Raw genomic sequence first — 19,999 nt, 5'->3', positions numbered from 1 at the left:
TTTGTCCTAATGTCATTTGAATAATCATCTGATGGAAATAACTTATGACTAGTTATGCTACTACTGAAAAAAAATTAGATTTTTATAAGTGAATACAATTTATCCCATGAAAAGATATTGCCTGAATGATAAAATTTTCTAGAACTTTGGTTGAGTTTTCTATAGTTAAATTCTTGAGTTTCTTCTAAGTAATTGTTTGATTTTGGGATGGGGGAAAGAAAAAAGAATCTTGACAGCAATTCAAACATTTTGACCCTAGGACCCCTTCCCAATAGTTTATTTTACATGAGCTATATCTTTTGATGTTTACCATATTAGATACTAAAACTTCAGAGAATTATGAAAAAAATTTGTCCTTTTAGATCCTCTAAAGTTCCTGGATCTAACCTAACCTCTGCTATATGCTAAATTCTAAGGTGTTGGTAACATAAATTAATGAGATATTCTTTAGTAGTAACATAAGTGCCTTTTATGACCTTAACATTAATATGAGTATAAGAAAAGAATTAAAAGCAGCGATTTGTATAGGAAAACATTTAAGAATAGCAATTATTGTTACAGAAATTAAGTATAACAACAAATCCCCCACCTCTTTTTTTTTTTTTTTTTTTTTTTCCCCCCCCCATGTAGAGGAACCAAATTCTTGGGAAACTTAAGATACAATCTTGGAACTAGCCTTTGTGGGGTTTTTTTTTTTAATAGCTTTTTATTTACAAGTTATATGCAGGGGTAATTTTACAGCATTGACAATTGCCAAACCTTTATGTTCCCCTTGTTCCCCCATTCCCTCCCCCTGATGGCAGGTTGACTAATACATTTTAAATATGTTAAAGTATAAATTAAATACAAGTATGCATGTTTTAACAGTTATTTTGCTGTATAGAAAGAATCAGACTTTGAAATAGTGTACTATTAGCCTCTGGAAAAAAAAAAACAAAAATGCAGGCGGACAAAAATATAGGGATTGCGAATTCTGTGTAATGGTTAATACTCATCTCCCAAAGTTCTTTCTTTGGGTATAGCTGGTTCAGTTCATTACTGCTCTATTGGAAATGATTTGGTTCATCTCATTTTTGAAGAGGGCCACGTCCATCAGAATTGATCAGAATTGATATAGTATTGTTTTTGAAGTATATAATCTTCTGGTCCTGCTCATTTCACTCAGCATCAGTTCATGTAAGTCTCTCCAGGCCTTCCTGAAATCATCCTGCTGGTCAGGAAATAGGCTTTGTTATCTTGCCATCACCTACAAATCTTCCATTTCATGTTCATGGTCTCTGAAATTTTCTTATTTGATCACAATCTATTGTCATTCTATTTCTTCCTCTGCCTTATAACCCCTTGATCTTTATTTTTACCTTGACCTTCAATCCCTTGCCTTAGTTCTTTACCAGACCATAACCCATACACTGGGTTACAGTCCTCCCTTTCCTGTCTTGACCCCATGATGAACCAGTTTTACTCTTGCCTTCCTCCTCTGGTGGATCTTCACTCAGTCATCCTCAAGGCTCTGTCCTGGATCCTTCTTATGCATATTTTACGATCAGCTCCCTTAAAATTGTAGATTCTCTCTATAATAGCAGACTGTTTGGGGTTTTTTGTGTTGTTTTGGAGAGGGGGTGGTGGTGTTTTTTGCTTTCCTTGTTTTTCTAGTATTTATCACAATACTTGGTACACTCAAGGAGCTTAAAAAATGTTTGTTGATTGACCAACTGATAAAAGGGGGATAGTTTTTATATTGTTAATTTGTGTATCCAGCTTTTGTGAAGAATGTAGTCCTAAATAAAAACCTTTTTTAGACTTATTTACTCCTAATAAAACCCAGGTGTCTTAAATAGATTCAGATGCTTTTCTATAGTCTCGAATTTCATTCTTTGATCTAGAAGCATTTAAGAGAATTAGTTGGTGGCACCTTTAGGTAATGTGGAAGAAGGAAATTACTTGGTTTTTGTTGCCACCTCTAAACTTAGTGAAAGAATAGAGCCAACTACAAAACTGAATAGGAAACTGGTTCAGTTAATAGGTCTATTGTCAGTTTTATAAATAACAGCCTTTATTTTCATTCTTACTGTTACGCTTATGCAATTTATCCTTGAATAAATGTTTGGCAATTGCCTGGCCTGTCTTACCAATCACTTTATCATAGTGTTCACTCTTTATTATTGAAGAAATCTATAGTCCATACATTGGCAGGCTTCTGCAACTTTGGGTAAGTCACTTAATCTGAGCTAGTTTTCAACATTTGTAAAATGGGGTGGATGATACCTGATAACAGTATTATTGTAAAAGTCAGGTAAGTATATACAAACAGAATTGTATAAATTTCAAGTGTAGTACAACAGCACGAGTAACATTGTTCTAGGCCAAAGAACAGTTAACTTGAGGGATTATGAATTACTGTTGTACTTGTTTCTCTTTTTAATGAGACTGGTTTAAAATGTGTCGTCACATTAAAGCAAAAAAAGTCCCTATTTTTTTTTTTTTTTTTTAGAAGCAGATTTGGGGCTTTGAGATCTGGTTTTGTCTCACCTAGAGACTTTTTTTTTTTGGCAATTGGGGTTAAGTGACTTGCGCAGGATCACACAGCCAGGAAATGTTAAGTGTCTGAGGTTAGATTTGAACTCGGGTTCTCCGACTTAAGGGCTAGTGCTCTATCCACCGTGCCACTTAGCTGCCCCTCACCTAGACTTTCAAAGAAATACCAAATAATCAGTTGTCAGAGATAGTATATCATCTTCTGATGATATTCTTGAGGCTACAGTTCAGTGCTGCTATAAAGTCCACCCTCCATAGTCATTAAGCCAGTCCTAGAATTAGCTTGACTTAAAGCTTATCCTTGTTTATTTGTTTATTTGTATTATTTGTTTATTGTTTATTTTCTTGTTTATTTCCATGTTTAAAAATTGTTGAAACTTTCCAGTTTCAGCTTTGAGAAACCAGTTTCTGAAGATAGTAATAATAATGTGTAGTTGAAAGAATCCTGGATTTGAAAAGCCAGAAGCCTTAGGGTAATTAAATCTAGCCCTGAAACTTTAATACTTTAATCACTTTATTCTTCTCTTAGATGATAAATTAGACTGTATGATTTTTTTTGCTCTCACTTTGACAAACTCTTTTGTCTCTTCCAATTGCCATTACATAGTACCTCATTGTCATTCTTGGAGTCTATTCCAGTTCCCCTTTCACCCAAGGAAAACTTCATTTTGCTTTCCAATCTCTATCCTTTTTAAAATTTATTTTTCCAACAGAGGGTATCTTACAGATCTGGTAATATCACTATTGCTTGGGTCTTTAGTGGCACCTAAGTTCAGACTCCTTTGGCATTTAAAACCATTCCGGCCTTTTTAATGAACTGAGTCTTGCTTTTCTCCCCTTTCCTTTGTTGAAATTCAAAACAAAAAATCCTAATATTTTCCTATCTCCATATCTTTGTTCATAGTTTTTCTAATGCTTAGTATTCTCCTTACTCCTCTCTTCCAACATCCTCTATCCTTCTCATCTAAATTCTTAAGATACCTTGTAAAATAGAAATGAAAATGTTCCTCCCAGAAATTGTATTCCTTGATCTCAGTCACTCATTCTTCCCTCATCATTTCTATATTCTTCCCTTTTCATCTCCTTGGATCAAATAATTCTTTTCCTTAAGTCTCAGTGTACTTATATACAACATTGTATTTCATAGTTATCTGTGTTTTATTAAATTTTATATACAACATTGTATTTCATAGTTATCTGTGTTTTATTAAATTTACCTAAGTTCTTAACTACCCTCTCACTCTTCCCTTAGGGCCCTTTAATAATTCAATATCCTTAATTTAACTTTTTTAAGTGCATTGAATTATTGAGTAAAAGCAGGGAACATTATAACAATAGGTCTCCTTTATTTAAAAAAATTAATAGATTATAAATTTAGCAAGATAAGGAAAAGACAGTTTTATAGAGAAATACTTGTTTAGGTATTTGGTATTTATTCCAAGTAATGAAAATTAGGTAAATGAGCTACTATATAATGTCTCAATAGTTCAAATCCCAACTCTTGCCTTCCATAAAAAACTTAGTGATTTTTGTTCCCTTTTAGAATTTTTCATGTTACATTACTTTTTCTTAACCTAATTTATATTAAAATTATTTGTTCATGTCTTCATTATATAGGAAGTTCCTTCTCAACTATTTTTTCCTTAAACTAAACTAAGTACAGAGAATTCCATTATTCTTTAGCTTTTTTTTTTTTTTTTTAACTTCATTTCATGGAACAGAGCTCAAACATCTTAAACTATTGTCAAATAGATAAACATTTATTGTCCAGTCAACATGCAGTTATAGATGATTGACTTGTAGAGTCACTTTGTTTTTATGTGTATCTTAGACAGTGGACTACAGATTGAGCTCATAATTGAACAGGAAGAGACACTCACTGTCTTTGGGAAATAGTTATTTTAAAGATCCTTGTGAAATAAGTGAAAAGCTTGAGAAAAGTAGTTTTTGGGAATTACCAATAATCAATAAGTTTCTGAGTGATTATAATAATCAAGTCAGTTCTAACTAAAGATTCCCCACGTTAGGTCCCTTGACTGTTGAAACACTTTTGGAAAGGGGATTGTCCCTAACAGTAGAAATGATCTTCTAATGGGTAAACAATTAAGGAGAAAATGAGAGGTGGGCCTTTTCTAAAATGAGGGGCTGGATGCCTCACTTAGATCTTAATCAGTGCTCTTAGACAAAGACTCATCTACATCCAGACCACTTAAGTTGTACACAGTGGGCTGTAATTCACCTAGATTAGCTTCTTTTCCCCCTTTTATCAGAAATATGCTTTGTTAGTTTGATGGGATCCTGCAAAAAGATTGATCAGCAGCTCTGTTCTTCACAAAGAGTAGGCTTTAAATGAGAAAAGAAAATGAAAAAAAAAAACCTACTTAATAAGTAACCTATTAATAATGGATAATTAATCCTCAAAATGAGGATTTGGGGGGTCCTATATATAAATTGGATATTAGTATAATAAAATAATCTTTTCTCCCCACTGTCTTCTTGAACCAAAGGTTCATCTTTTTAATATTGGTGTTCTCCCAGTTGTGTAGTACAAGTTACAAAATTTTAATCTCCAGAGGATTAGATAAAGCTGATTCAAAGGGGAATGGAAAGGACTATGATAGTTAGGAATAGTCTGCAGAACATTACTAATAGTGTATTATGAAAGAGGAGATAAGGGATAAGTTATCACAGAATGTGAAAAAAAATGGCCTGGTCACCTATTGATCTTAGAATAGCTGGTGGGCCATCTGGGCTTAGTAAACTTCAACAGAGCAGTGGGTGTACTCTTTATGTTGAACTTAAGTTAGAGGACATGGCTTAGTCACAAAGGATGGTCAAGAATATATTAACATCATTGATTTGATTTCTGATTGCTTGACATATAGATGAAACTACTCAAAAATAACCAATTGTCTTCTAATTGCCAAATGTTGTTATGGTTTTGTCTTCATGAATTTCTGACACAAAAGTTTGCAATAACCTTCTCATCTGAGGAAGCACTGACTAATACTTCTTTTTGCTTTTGACTATCCTTTATACCCATGTCATACCTGTGCTTATCTATTTTTGGTGTCCTAGTATTTCATATTTCATGGTCAAGATTGTTAAGCACTCTTCACTCTTATTGATTTATTCTGTTCCCATAATTATCAGCAATGCCCCTCCCCAACTTCAGTTGAATTCTTTTTGTAGATCTTTTGGACCAAATGTACCTGAATGCTCACCAAGTACTTCAACTTTACAGTGTTCAAAAACTGAATTCCTCAAATGTTCTTGTAGCTTTTCATATTCATATTCATAGCTAAAAGCTATGAATAGCTTTCATTATCCTCAAAAAATCACCCAGGTTCAAAATTTTGGAGTTAACCTTCTACTCGTAGCAAATAAGTTACAAAGTTTTTTTAATTTTACTACTACAGCTCTTGGGCCTTCATCATCTTTCACCCAAACTATTAAAATAACAGATAATTGACTTTCCCAGCTTGCTCGTGTCTTTACTACTCAGTTTATATTTCATATAACTACCAATATAATCTTCCTAAGGAATAGGGCTAACTATGTCATTCCTTGTGCTCACAAACCTTCAGCAGCTTATTTGCTCTTGGGATGAAATATGATCTTGTTAGCCTGATATTTAAGACCTAGCATAGTCTGGTTTCAGTGTCTGGCAACTTTATTTCATATTACTCCTTTTCATATACTTTCTTGTAGCCAAATTGAACAATGCTGTTCTCCAAATTGGTTGAGGCAGTCCCCTATGTCTGGATGATTTTTTTTTTTTTTCAATCTTTCTTTGCCTTTGTGCCTTTCTTGAGGGTAGTGTTAGGGGGGTACTGCAAAGAATGATGAATTTGAAATCAGGAGAGAGATCTAAACCTGGTTTAATTTTACCGCTGAGAATTTCTTTATTTATATAATGCAGATAATATCTGTAGTACTTAATCTCGTGAGTTATTGTAGAGATGTTTTATTAAAAGTTCTGCATGTCTTTCCCATTTCTCTTCCCAAATTAAAAATGTTTTCATCAATTTTTCTTAATCTCTTTGTCACTTTTCTTCCCTACTTTTTATCCTATGTACAGTGTATTTGTCTCAGTCCCTCAGGTGACAATAAATACTTGGAGCATTGCCAGTTTTTACTGTTCACAAGGAGTACATTTAATTGAGGAGGGAAAAAATGTAAAAGTTTGAGCTAAAAAGTTAATTTTTGTAGTGTAGCACTGTCTCTGGGCTTACTATCCCAGGGCCATATCTCTCAGGGTTTCTAGGATTAACTCTGAAAGATCAGGGATTTTGGTCAAGCCTCTTTTCTGAGTTTCCCTTCTTGCTTCCCCTCCTGGCCCTCTTGAGTGATTAATTTCAATTAACATTTACAAAGTAATATTTACTCGGGAAAGACTTGGCTAGAACAGACATTAACTTTCCCCCCTGCCACTTTGGGGGATCTCTTACTCAGAGATGTACGTGTATCCAACAACACTTGAATCTTCAGTGTATGTTGAACCAGATTCAAATGTAATTCAGAAATATTTAACAAAATTAGTAAAAATCCATTAAAACATAGATAATACATTTTAAAACCAAGTCAACAATGTGATTCACGGAGATGAGTGCCTCTCTCCTCCCTTCTCCCCCCCCCCCCCCCCCAATTTGATTTTGATCTCAGTCATGGGAGAGATTGAGCTCAAGATTTAATGTAAGTTTCTCCATAACCTTGAATACCCCAAGTTCCTATTCAAATACTGAATAGGGAGCTTTGTGAATCATCATCTCGGCTACTACTGGAATGGGTCCCAAAGTTCATTCCATCACTTGCTGTTCAGTGATGGGGGCTGACTACAAAATCCACTCTAAACTCAGTTTTTGGACTCATAGATCTCAAGCTGGCTCAGTTCCCTAACTTCTTGAAATTGAGTCTCCAGAGAGTAATCCATCTTCTCTCAAAATGAGGTCCCCTAATCTGGCAGTCATCCCAATGAATGCTTAGACAAATTACCATTAACTTTGGATAAATATGGGCATGCCTTCTTGCCCCTCCACTTTTCAAGAGGATGTCCCTATCTAAAATTTCTCTTCTGGCTTGATTCTTGTCTGTCTTGTTTCAGATCTCTAAATAGAAGCCTTTCTGCTTCCTTTGTTCTTTAATATAAACAAGTAGTGAGGGGAGTGTCATTTTATATCCTCAAACCTAACACATGCTTTATGTCAAGTGGTGCTATGCTAAATCTTACTCAATACAATTAAAGTACTATTTTAAAATGTATAATCCAAATCCACAATGAAGATCTTTAGTGATCTTTAAAATATTGGGGGGGGGGGGGAGATTACATTGACTTCTGTTTTTTTTAGAATGCTCTTCTGAGAAAATTAAAATTTAAATACCCTCATGTTGAATTACATGGAGTTTTTGGTTTAAGGCATTTAGTGCAATCAATTTGACCTCAGATAAACTAGCCATGTTGGTAAGTTTGTTTGCTTATTTTAATTAGGGTTTTTTTTTTTTTAAACATGGAACCATATATACTCGTTGAGCAAGCTCAGTCTGCTTTGGACTTCAGGCCTCTGGAGGTGAGAAAAATGTGGCTTTTTTTATTCAATACTTGACCACATCAGAGTAATTGAAAGCAAGGAGGCCAGGACCTTAGGCTGGCTCCTGAAAAATAGCAAAATATTGTAAGTGAAATATAAGTAACCTATCATTAAGGAAATACCCCTCTCTCATTCATTCCTTCAGATGCCCCTCCTTCCCTACTCCCCATAGTCACCCATTTAATTTGGTCTGCCTAATACTTGGCCCCAAAACCTATTTATCATTTAATGTTTACCCATTTTTATGGTATAAAGAAGTATATAAATGCTGAAAGTGAAACCTAGTCGACTAAAAGCTAGTTCTTTGGGGTATAATGTAGTGCTAACCTGCCTATGGCCTTTAATCAGGTCATTTTAACCTTTCTGGGTCTTTCTTCTGTAAAATAAAGGCTGGAACTAGCTGGTCTTTAAATTACCTTCTAATCCTTACCACCCTCTATTCTTTTAGCCCATGACTCAGAATGACAATTTGGGCTTCAATCTTGAAAGCTTCTCAAGAATAACTTCATAGTTTAGATTCTAGAAAAATCTTTTAATTTGTCTGGTTCCTAGTCCTATTTTGGGGATCTTCAGTTTTTCTGTGAGTATTGAGTTCTAATAATTAGCATTTTTATATGTGTAGGAGAGGTTTATTAAGAGAGATTTCTGTTTTAAAGTCCCATTTTCTATGGTAGCTTTTTCCTTCTGCCTTTTAGACATTTTATATAAAACTCAGACAACCAATTACTTTAATTATTGCTCCTTTTAGTGCCTCTAAAACTAAGCTTCTTAAACTCATGGGGTTGTATAACCGAATGTGAAAGTTGAAAAAAAAATTGGCAACAGTAAAAGGTTTCTAAACGCAATGACCAAAAATTAATTAAAAGCCAGATGCATAATCTGAGATGTATCATAGGAAAGTACTTTTAGAAACATCACATAACTTTACTGCAGCATTGGTTCTGAACATATAATAATGGGCACTTGCACTAGGGATTCACCAGCTGTTGTCAGAAGTACCTCAGCTCAGATTCTATCTAGATGGCTTCAAGTAAAAATTTTCCAGGGTAAAAAAGGGATTACAAGTGGAAAAAACTGCTTTGAAAGTACCTTGGCTCTGAGATTTCCTCAAATGTATCCCTGTATATAGCTTATTTGGATATAGCCATTTGCATTTTGCCTCGCATTACATCATGATCTTCTTAAGAAAAAAACAATTTTTTTTAATTATTTATTTATTTATTTATTTATTTATTTTTGTCATCCCCTCCTCAGCATTTAACACAATGCCTGGCACATGGTAGTTGCTTAACTTGCTTCTTGACCCTTATTCTATCCCCATTTTTCTGCTGTTGATTCTGTAACTTTTGTCTTTTTGCATCACATTTTGCCAAAATTTTATAATTCCAGCAGATCTGAAATTAAGTTGTGAAGTTTGTTTGGTATTTTTTGACATCAGATTAATTTCTTCCCATTTACTTGTGAATATGCTCCCTTAATCAGACACCTCTTTTTCCAAGTATAGTTTTCCATACCAAATACAGAGCAACTAGGTGGCACAGTGGTAGAAGGCTGGTTCGGTGTCATTTATACTAGCTTTGTTACCTTGGGCAAATCACTTAACCCTTTTTGCACCTCAGCTTTCCTCAGTCTGTGAAATGAGCTAGAGAAGGAAATGAAAAACTATACAATATCTTTGCTAGGAAAACCTTCAAAAGTGGTCACAGATAGACATGACTGAAAAACAGCAGCCCCAAATAACATGCTTAGAGCTTTTGTAAATATGTGTATTATACTTAAATCTTTTCTTCTGTCCTGTTTAAGTAAAAGAGTTCCCTGAATTTCCAAGTTTTTTCTCTATCAATTCTCTCTGCACATGGTTTATATTAAAGCAGTATTCTGGCAGTTAATTTATAATGTAAAAGTAACTTTGATGGTAGTCCAATAATCTTTCTTCCATTCCCTTACTATATTCTGTCATGTCAACTGAATTTTTGATAAAAATTTCATTGAGAAATATATTCAAAATAATATATTTTATTATTTATAAACTTATTCTGGTTTAGAAATAAACTCTGACTTTATATCATAAGCATATATGCAAAATCTGTAATGGAGAATAAGTTTCTGTTAAGTATGTTAGTACACTTTGGCAAATTAAAGTCCAGAGAACGAGTTACTTAAAGTCACATAGTTAATATCAGAGCCAGAACAGTATTTCTGAGCACAGTATGGTTTGATTTTTGATTTTTTTTTTAATATCTATCATCTTCTGATTTAAAAAGCAGTGTGTTGGCTTTAGTTTCCTTTATAATCCTTTGAATTATGTTATGCATTTAAAAGTATTCAGAGAATCTATACGCTTTCATCAGATTGCCAAAGAAAGTATATTATACCAAGTTAAGAATTCCTAAATTGGATCTGTCTGCTAAGGCCTTTTCTAGCTTAAAAACATGATATTTGTGTGATTATTTGCATCTAAGTTGCTTAATATATATACATCTTTACTATGGAAAGCATCAGAATAATCTATCTTTCTGGCTACATTTTATTGTCATGAAAAACGTCCAAATCATGTCTGCAGTAAAAAAAAAAAAAAAAACCTTATAAGTATTTTGTTTATTTTACTCCCTCATAGTTTTTGATAGAATCACTGCAAAAAGTAGCATTCTCAAAATATTTTCTTTCAGGTTTGGGGATTAAATCTAGATCCTTTGGACTATGAAACAAATATTTTATTTGCTGATTCCATGCCTGTTTAGGGTAGAAGGGGGAGATAATTGTTTTCCTTGGTACTCTCCCACATTTTTTGAATCCCTCCATTCTCTGAGGAACAATTGATAGATTGCTTTTGTCTTTTGAAAAAGCAAGTGGCAGTTGCCAACAAGAATGGGGAATAGCATTAATTACTTTTTTGTCTTCCTTATCTCCCATTTCTATTAGGGATTTGTCTACCTATCAGAGAAATGGAAATAAATGTTAACATGATGCATTTCTTTATCTAAGAAGTTTAGTCTACCTTCTGGATGATCCATTTAGAGTCTGGACATGTTTTATTTTGTAAAACTAGGCCCAATAATCTTATTTCAAGCTGGAAAAATAGGTATAAATCTGAGGTGTTATTCTTGAGGTGAGCCTGAACCAGATTAAAATATAATTGGGAGATATTTAACAAAACAAAAACTCACACAGGACAACATAATGTTGGCCTGTGGTTTTTTTAAGTCTTAAATGCTGCCCATGGGGGGGATCCCTTTTGAGTTTAATGCTGCCAGTCTTATGGACTCTTTAAAGATAATATCTTTTTTTATATTTTGCCTCTTCGGTGATCTTATTAGTGCCAAAGGCTTCTAACAGTTTCCCTTGTGCCTGTTGGAAAAAACCCTACCTATCCTTCAAGGCGCCCAGCTCAAATAACTATTCTATGAAGCTTTCTCATTGAACTTGTTTGATTCCTAGTTTTAGGTTTTTTTTGTTCCAAGTTCTTAGACCCCTGTAACAAATTAAATTGTTTGACTAGGAATAAAATTAGGGTTTTGGGAGTTTTCCTTTTGGTGCTGCAGTGAATCTTATCATTTTGCTCTACCTCTTCATTTTACAAGTGTGTCCTATGACCTTATTGTTAAAATTGTGTATCATTTCTCTTATCTTTTAGAATTAAAAATGTAGTTTCTAAGCTCCTTGGAGATAAGAATTAGGTGTATCTAATCTTAGTAAAAGTTTATTGATTGTAAAACAGTATCTTTATGTTTGGTTGTATAATAGATACAGATCACTTTAAGGACTTGGAAAGGATTAGTTTAAGTCTTAAAGGAGAACATTTTGTATTGTCTGTATAATCTTTTATTAATTGATCCAAATTTACCATGTTTTGAAAACTTGATAAATCTTTTTAAAGTGTATGTATGTGAACTTTAAAAAATAGTGTATCTGGGACCTCAATGATATTTTTTTCCAGCCCTTTAAACAAATATATAGTAAAATGTGTCCCTTAAGTAAATGTGTGTGTGTGTGTGTGTGTATACACCAGCTTTTGCTTCAAATTTGTATTACTAATACTTTAAAATTGTACTTTTATTTGAATTTTAGGTAGTGTTTTTTGTTATTTCTAAAATTTATAAACCTTTATACTTAGAATTTTTTCCCCTCTTTTTTCTTCCAAAGTCTCTATTGGAAAAGTTCTTGATTCCTAATGCTTCACAAGCAGAAAGCAAAGTTTTCTATTTGAAAATGAAAGGAGACTACTACCGTTATTTGGCTGAGGTTGCTGCTGGTGATGATAAGAAAGGTATGTTAATGTTACAAACATTAATAAGTAACATTTGCTTTCGTACTTGATAAAGTATCTTCAAGGAGAATCCAATTTCATTTTTGCCTCACTAAATTTCTTAATATGATCATAGTAGTGATTTTTTTTCTCCCTGAAACATTATTTTATACTTTATTTAGAACATAATAGGGGAACTTTGTTACTCAAATTGTATTAGCCCTGAGAATATATTTAAGTTAGATTTTTGGGTTTTGAACTCTGGCTTAGGCATGTTTTAATGGGAGGTACATCTCACACTATTGCTCAGGAAGGCCTGTGAAAGATCATGGCAAGATTGGGTTTTCTGGAAAAGTTTGTCAGCATTGTATACAAATTTCATGATCGCATGCCCATATGGTTCTAGATGGACAGTGCTCTCACACTTTTCCAGTCACAAAGGAAATGAAGCAGGTATTTCTGCTTTCTACCATGCTCTGCAACATGCTGTTTTCTGCATTGAAAGATGAAAATGGCATCAAACTCAACTTCCATGCTGGTGGTAAATTCTTTATCTTGGAAAGGTTATGATATCGCAGATGAGAGTTTATGAGGAATTGGTACAGGACTTTCTCCTCACAAATCATTGTGAGGTGTAATAGAGAATATGGATCGATTCTCTGTCACCTGTGCTAATTTTGGTGTGATGATCAATATCAAGAAAACAAAGGTTTTCTACCAACCAGCACCATACCATCCATATTGGAGCCATTGATCACAGTAATTGGGAAATTTTAATGCTATGAATCAGTTCACTTATGGAGAATGAGATTGATGCATACATTTGCCAGAGCTAGTTCCGTGTTTGGAAAGCTTTAAAAGAGTATAGGAGAAAAGGGGTATCAGGCAGACACCATCCTAAATATCTAGAGTTCATCATATTGATTGTACTGTGGACAGTTTGTCAGGGTATGCCAGAAAAACTGAACTGGTTCCACTTGAATTGTCTCAAAGCAATTGTGCAGATTGCCTGGTGAGATAAGGTACTGGACACTGAGGTCCTGAAGAGAGATGAACTGCAAAGCATTCAAATGCTGCTGTGAAGAGTGCGACTTGAATGGGTGTTTTCCTAAAAGACTATTTTATGGAGAACTCAAGAAAACACTCGAGTGAAAGTCAAAAAAGGTGCAAGGACATTGAAGGTCTTGAACTTTAGTATTGATTGTGAGACATGGGACTACTGACACAGGACTGTCCTGCACGGTGTTCTCGCTTGGTGTCCTGTGATCCAAGTAGATGTATAGAAACAGAGGAAATGGTGAGGTGTGCAAATCCAGAACTACTTTCATTCTAAATATTTTAATAGAGCATTTGTATCCTATCTGTGGTAGAGCCTTCCAAATTCTTACTGTTCTGATTAATCACAATCCAAATACATCTTAACTTGAATCCAAGTTGGTTGGTGGTGTCATTGGTCCTCTTCAATTAAATGGAGAAATTTTAGATAGTAACAATGTCATAATGATAGAGTAATACGCTATGCTTATTGAAAGCTGACTGAAATGCTAAAAATCAGTCTTTGCCTTTATTTCCAACTTGCTAAGTGCAGTGAATACAATTTAGAGACAGTGTTAATTATCTTAAATTAGAATCCGTGATCATTTTGACTATAAGATAGTAAGGGTTTGTTTCATTTTTAATAAAAATTTGTATTATAACAATCACTTAATTATCTTTATTTGATAATGTAGTAGTACAATGAGGCATGGTAAAAATAAGTATCAATTCACTGGTATATTTTATTTTCATTCTTCAGGAATAGTGGATCAGTCACAACAAGCATATCAAGAAGCATTTGAAATCAGCAAAAAGGAGATGCAACCAACGCATCCCATAAGATTGGGTCTGGCCTTGAACTTCTCTGTGTTCTATTATGAGATCCTGAACTCTCCAGAGAAAGCCTGTTCTCTTGCAAAGACAGTAAGTTTGGTTTACTGTTTGAGAATTTAGCAATTTGGTTAGTACTTGAGAACTAAATTTTTATATTCCTGTTACACAGGCTTTTGATGAAGCCATTGCTGAACTTGATACATTAAGTGAAGAATCATACAAAGACAGCACACTAATAATGCAATTACTGAGAGACAACTTGACAGTAAGTACATACCATTAAATTGTCTTATTAACTAAAGTAGTGTTATGTTTAAAGTGAGGGGAAAAAATCACTTTAGGATTGGTTACTTTAGAAATGAGAGCAATTAGTTGACATTGACTTTGCTTTATATCTAATATGATTCATCTGAATTAACTATCTTCCTGAAAGTTTCCAAATTGATTGATTGGGGTTTTATGAGCAAGAATAGTTCATAGTTCAGTTACCTACTTAGGATTATTCTAAAATTTTACCTATACATTTTAAAATCATACGTTGGAAAGGAATGCATAAATAGTGACATTTATAGATGACAAAGGAGGTCATAACTGACTTCATTGTCTATTGAACAGAATATGAGTTTCAGTAATTTTGTTGAATGCATTCTCTGGACTATATGTAAACCAGATGGGTTTTTGTGGGGTTTTGTTTTTGTTGTAATCTTTAGCATGGAAGAGTAACTCTTTTCATAGCTTTTTCTCATGGAGTTAAACAAACTTTTAAGAGCATATAATCTATTGTGCCTCTACTGTGTATTAAAAGCATGCCCAAAAGTAGCACAAAGTTACGCAGTGGTCAAAAAGGTATAGTTGGCCTTTAAAGAGGATTGACTAATAAACTTCAAAGTTGCTCTTTTGAACATACTGTCCTTTTCCTCCAGCACCCATTGGTGACCATTTGTATTTGTGGAGTAGATCAGAACATAATTACAAAAGCAAAAAACTTTAGTACAGGAGTTAGTCTCTTGTCCCTTTCTTCCTCCCCCTTCCACATACAAAGTACTCTGCAATATTCATTTCTGTTAATTATCAAAGCCAGTAAGATTTGTAAGTTCAATCTCTAGTTTAGGCTAAAAGAATTTTTTGTTGCCTGTCCCTCCACACAGGATCTATAGATATATCTTGTATTATTTTCTTACCATTATAATTTCTTAGGGCTTTTTTCCCTCAGAACTTTTTTTGTAGTTCATTTGCCAAGTTTTGTGTACTGAATGTTCTCACTTTCAGTAATAAATAGACTGTGTAGCAGACTTCTATGTAAAATGATTTTCACATGATGCAATGGGAAAGGGAAGAATGGGGGCCAGTCACAGTTCAAGGATATGTGGAGGTGGGGCAGAGACAGAAGAGCAGGAATAGGAACATGTGGGGGCCTGTCTAGAACCAAGAGGAAAAAAAGTTTGGGAGGTTGACAAGGAAACTAGAAAGAAGGGGTAGCAATATTGGGGAGGGTTGGGGCAGATATAAAGGGTCCAATCCCAGAGGAACTAAGAGAAAATAGATACCTGGGCAGCAGGTAGACAGAGCAGGGTTTCACTTGGAGATTTGGGTTTTTTTGTTTTAAAGAGTTTGGAGGCAATGTGGGAAGGCTGCGATTACAAAGCTGAGGGGCAGGAAAGGGGATAAGAGAGCATGGTGCCTCTACACTAAAATTAACAAATTTTTTTTTGAGAATTCTTTGTGTACAGTCAAATTTACATAAGGTGAGAACTGAATGTGTATATCCTCTAAGGAAAGACTTCAACACCAAAATGTGTACCTTTCTGTGTGTCGACCCCAACAGATAATTGAGATTTGGATTGAGAAAAGAGCTTTATCGAAAAATTTATAGGAAAAGGGTCTTTGCATAAAGTTAAAAGGAGCTTTAAAGCTTAAAACTTGATTTTTCCTTGGTTTATAAGGATCAAGTGACAGTTAGTGAATTCGTTTAGCTAAAATGAGGCAGCATAGAGTAACCACTGGACCTGGAAAGACTTAAGTTACATGTTATATTGGTTATGTTGGTGTTGTCCTTTGTTCTTGAAGAGGACCAAAATGCCATCAATGTTGCTGTTAAGTATATGTCCAACTCTGCCTGATTAAGACCAAAACAACCTTGGAATTCTTTCTCACAATTTTTATAGAATCCTTATAAACACTAGGAGTGGATTCTCTATTGCGAATCTCATCTTCTGAGCTAATTCAATTTTGCTTTACTCATAGAATACAACACCTTCTCTTAGAATACACCGCTCTGGGCAATCCTATATCAGTGACTCTCATGTCATATGATCATTTTGACTTTGAACCTTCAGTACTAGAACTGAGTTTACTTTACTCTCAGTATGCTCATTTGAGCATCCCACCCTGAACAATTCTTTATATTTATTCAGTCTTTACCAAAGTATCATAGTTTATTTGTTTATTTGGTAAAAGATTACAATAATGATCATGAACTTTTTTTTTAATGCAATTTATTTAGGTTTTAGGGGGATCATTGAAATGAATTTCTTGCTCATTTTTTTTCTGATATCTTGTTAGAATCTAAAATGGATATATTGATAAAAATCTGTGTCTTACATGCTTATAACAGAATGGACACAGTTTAAAATTAAGTTTCCTTTGTGTCTTGGTTTAATTGAAGCTCAGGTTAGAATAATTCCTTTCATTTTGAATCTTTTGTGTGTGTTCTATATTTGGATGTTATTAAATATACTGGTCTAAAATTGAATGGTAATCTGTGTATATATGTTCTTTGGTTCTCTCCCCATCTGATTGATAAAACTAATTTGGTTTTCTTTTTCTTTCCCTTTTGTGTAACATCTGTAAGGGTAATAAGTTAACTATATCATTTTGCCCCTTTTCCCTATCTTGTTTACAAATTGGGGGAGTGGGGGTGGAAGTGGTAGTTTGAAATCTTAGTTGAAAAGAAATATTGATGATAATTTTAGCCAGAATTTTTTACTTTTTTTCCTTAAAACGATGATTATGTTCTGATGCTATTTACTTATAAATATGAAATGTTTGAGTTTTTGTATAGAGTAGAGCTCAAAATATGGCATTATGAAGGCATGATTATAAATCCTCTTTAGCTGTGCATGACATCTTTCTTTAAGCATGTCTGTTTGTGTGTGTACATAATAAGTTTCTACTTTGTTCATTTCTCCCAGATTGAACCTATATCTTGCTGATGGTAATAATAATGTTAGTGGCAGAAAATAGTTTTTGTAATCTATCCTATGAGAACATAATGCTTTTCCATGCTTGATTGATAGTGATTACTGTTAGAATATTTAATTAATTACATTTACTTAGTTATTTAAGGAATTATTGTGGAAATATTATGGAACTATTAAGGCAATATTATGAAGGAAAAAAGTTACATGCAGAATTATTTTTCACTTTTTCAAAGTGTAACTGCTAAATCGACTTTTTTTTTTTTTTTTAATCAGTTGTGGACATCGGATACCCAAGGAGATGAAGCTGAAGCAGGAGAAGGAGGGGAGAATTAACCAGCCTTCCAACTTTTGTCTGCCTCATTCTAAAATTTACACAGTAGACCATTTGTCATCCATGCTGTCCCACAAATAGTTTTTGTTTACGATTTATGACAGGTTTATGTTACTTCTATTTGGATTTCTATATTTCCCATGTGGTTTTTATGTTTAATATTAGGGGAGTAGAGCCAGTTAACATTTGGGGAGTTATCTGTTTTCATCTGAGGTGGCCAATATGGGGATATGGAATTTTTATAACGTTTTACATGTTTGGCATAGTACTTTTGGTACATTGTGATTTCACAAGGCCAGTGTTAAAACAGCTTCCATGTCTAAGCAAAGAAAACTGCCTACATATTGGCCTGTCATGGTGGGGGGATAAAGGGATAATTGGTTCCAGCCACAGGTGTAGTTATTGTGGGTACTTTAGGGTTGGAGCACTCATGGCTGTGGTAGAAACAGATGTCCCATAGATATTACATGTTATTCCATGTATATCTGTGGAATACACAATCTCAACGTGTACACCTTTATGATTGCAGTTGCAAAAGTGTTCCTTAAGACAAAGTTTTAACCCAGTCAATTTACTCTGGAGAAGGGCAGAAACGGTTCACATTCCATTATTTGTAAAGTTACCTGCTGTTCGCTTTCATTATTTTTGCTACACTCATTTTATTTGTATTTAAATGGTTTAGGCAACCTAAGAACAAATGTACAAGTAAAGATGCAGTAAAAATGAATTGCTTGATATTCATAAAGTCACTGTATATCAAGCACAGCAGTAAAACAAAAAACCCATGTATTTAACTTTTTTTAGGTTTTTTGCTTTTGTGATTTTTTTGATACTTGCCTAACATGCATGTGCTGTAAAAATAGTTAACAGGGAAATAACTTGAGATGATGGCTAGCTTTGTTTAATGTCTTATGAAATTTTCATGAACAATCCAAGCATAATTGTTAAGAACATGTGTATTAAGTTGATGTAAGTGGAATAAAAGTTTTATGAATGGACTTTTCAACTACTTTCTCTACAGCTTTTCATGTAAATCAGATCTTTAGTTCTGAATCTTCTCTAAAGGAAATTGTACATTTTGAAGATTTACTTCCCACTTGGTAGCTATATAATGGACTTAAAAAAAAGTTTTAAGTATAAAATTATCAAATGGCAAAAGTTCCATGTGTTCCATATTGTTCCAAACATTACTCCCCTCTCCACCACCCTGATTCAATTTCTCTTTTAAAACAAAGGTGGTGGTCTAATAAAATCATATGTTCCACTTAAATTTTTGGTATGGCATTTTTCTAACTTACGGAAGCTACAAGTCTCGTGGTCTGTGGTGACATTGGTTAACTATCAGGTTTGTGCTTCCAAAGTCCCTCTTTAAAAAGAATTTGTTGCTATTCTTATAGCCTGCCTTGGATTTTAATCCCATATTCCAATTTGTCAGGTATACCTTTAGCCTTTTCTCCTTCTGCCTTGTCACCAACCACACTCCTATTCTGGTGGTGGAGGGGGGGAGGGTGTTGTGTGGGGAAAGATAGCATGATATTTCTGGCTTCGGTATCTGAGATTCCTTTATTCCTTTGCTTGCATCCCACAAAGTTCTTTCCTCTATTCCTATTTCCTATAGGAAATCTTCCCTTAATTTAGTGAGAATAGTGGCTTTTTTTTTCCCCCTTAATCTCACTCTAAGCCCTACCCTGAATGGTTTGTTATTGTCTGCCTTAAAACTCTTCCCTTAACCCAATCCTCTCACCAAGTGATGGTGGGGCTAAGTTATACCCAAAGCTCACGCTGCAAAATCTTCCCTCACTACCCTTGTAGAAAACACCAAACACAAAAAACCATTTAAAGAGAGAGGTGTATTTTTTGTTATAGAATGTAAGCTCCTCAAGGGCAGGGACAATGTTTTTCTGTATGTTCTATTGTGCCTAGTACACTGTAAATGCTCAATAAATATTGATGATGGGAGGCAGTGAGTCTTTATGATAAGCAGAGGTGAGAATCTTGTACTGAAATATCAACTAATGTTTATTTGCCTACTGTTCCATTATATCCTTCTTAGGTTGATTCTGGGAGATGATAGCCAAGAATCAAGCTGAAGCTTTTTTCTTTGGATCAGAGATTTCAACTTTGGGATAAGTAGTTCATCTTCACTCAGCATTCTTTATACTTTGCCTGGGCTGTTGACATTTTCTGTGAACTAAAAAAAAGATTCTTAAATGCCCAAGGGAAAGTATAT

General features: G+C 34.1%; 1 protein-coding gene across 1 annotated transcript in view; it reads left to right on the top strand.

Annotated features, from left to right (window-relative positions):
• Positions 1-19,728, top strand: part of YWHAZ (tyrosine 3-monooxygenase/tryptophan 5-monooxygenase activation protein zeta) — a 35,212-nt gene extending 15,484 nt beyond the window's left edge. The window contains exons 3-6 of the mRNA XM_012541745.3: positions 12,267-12,390; positions 14,165-14,328; positions 14,408-14,503; positions 17,712-19,728. Of these exons, the coding sequence (XP_012397199.1) occupies positions 12,267-12,390; positions 14,165-14,328; positions 14,408-14,503; positions 17,712-17,771 (444 nt within the window). The 3' untranslated portion in view covers positions 17,772-19,728. The remainder of the gene's footprint in view (positions 1-12,266; positions 12,391-14,164; positions 14,329-14,407; positions 14,504-17,711) is intronic.
• The last annotated feature ends 271 nt before the right edge of the window (positions 19,729-19,999 follow it).

The sequence above is a fragment of the Sarcophilus harrisii genome, chromosome 1 (assembly GCF_902635505.1).
Source record: "Sarcophilus harrisii chromosome 1, mSarHar1.11, whole genome shotgun sequence".
Lineage (NCBI taxonomy): Eukaryota > Metazoa > Chordata > Mammalia > Dasyuromorphia > Dasyuridae > Sarcophilus > Sarcophilus harrisii.
Note: the sequence above shows the minus strand (reverse complement) of the source record. Positions and strands in the feature narration are given on the sequence as shown.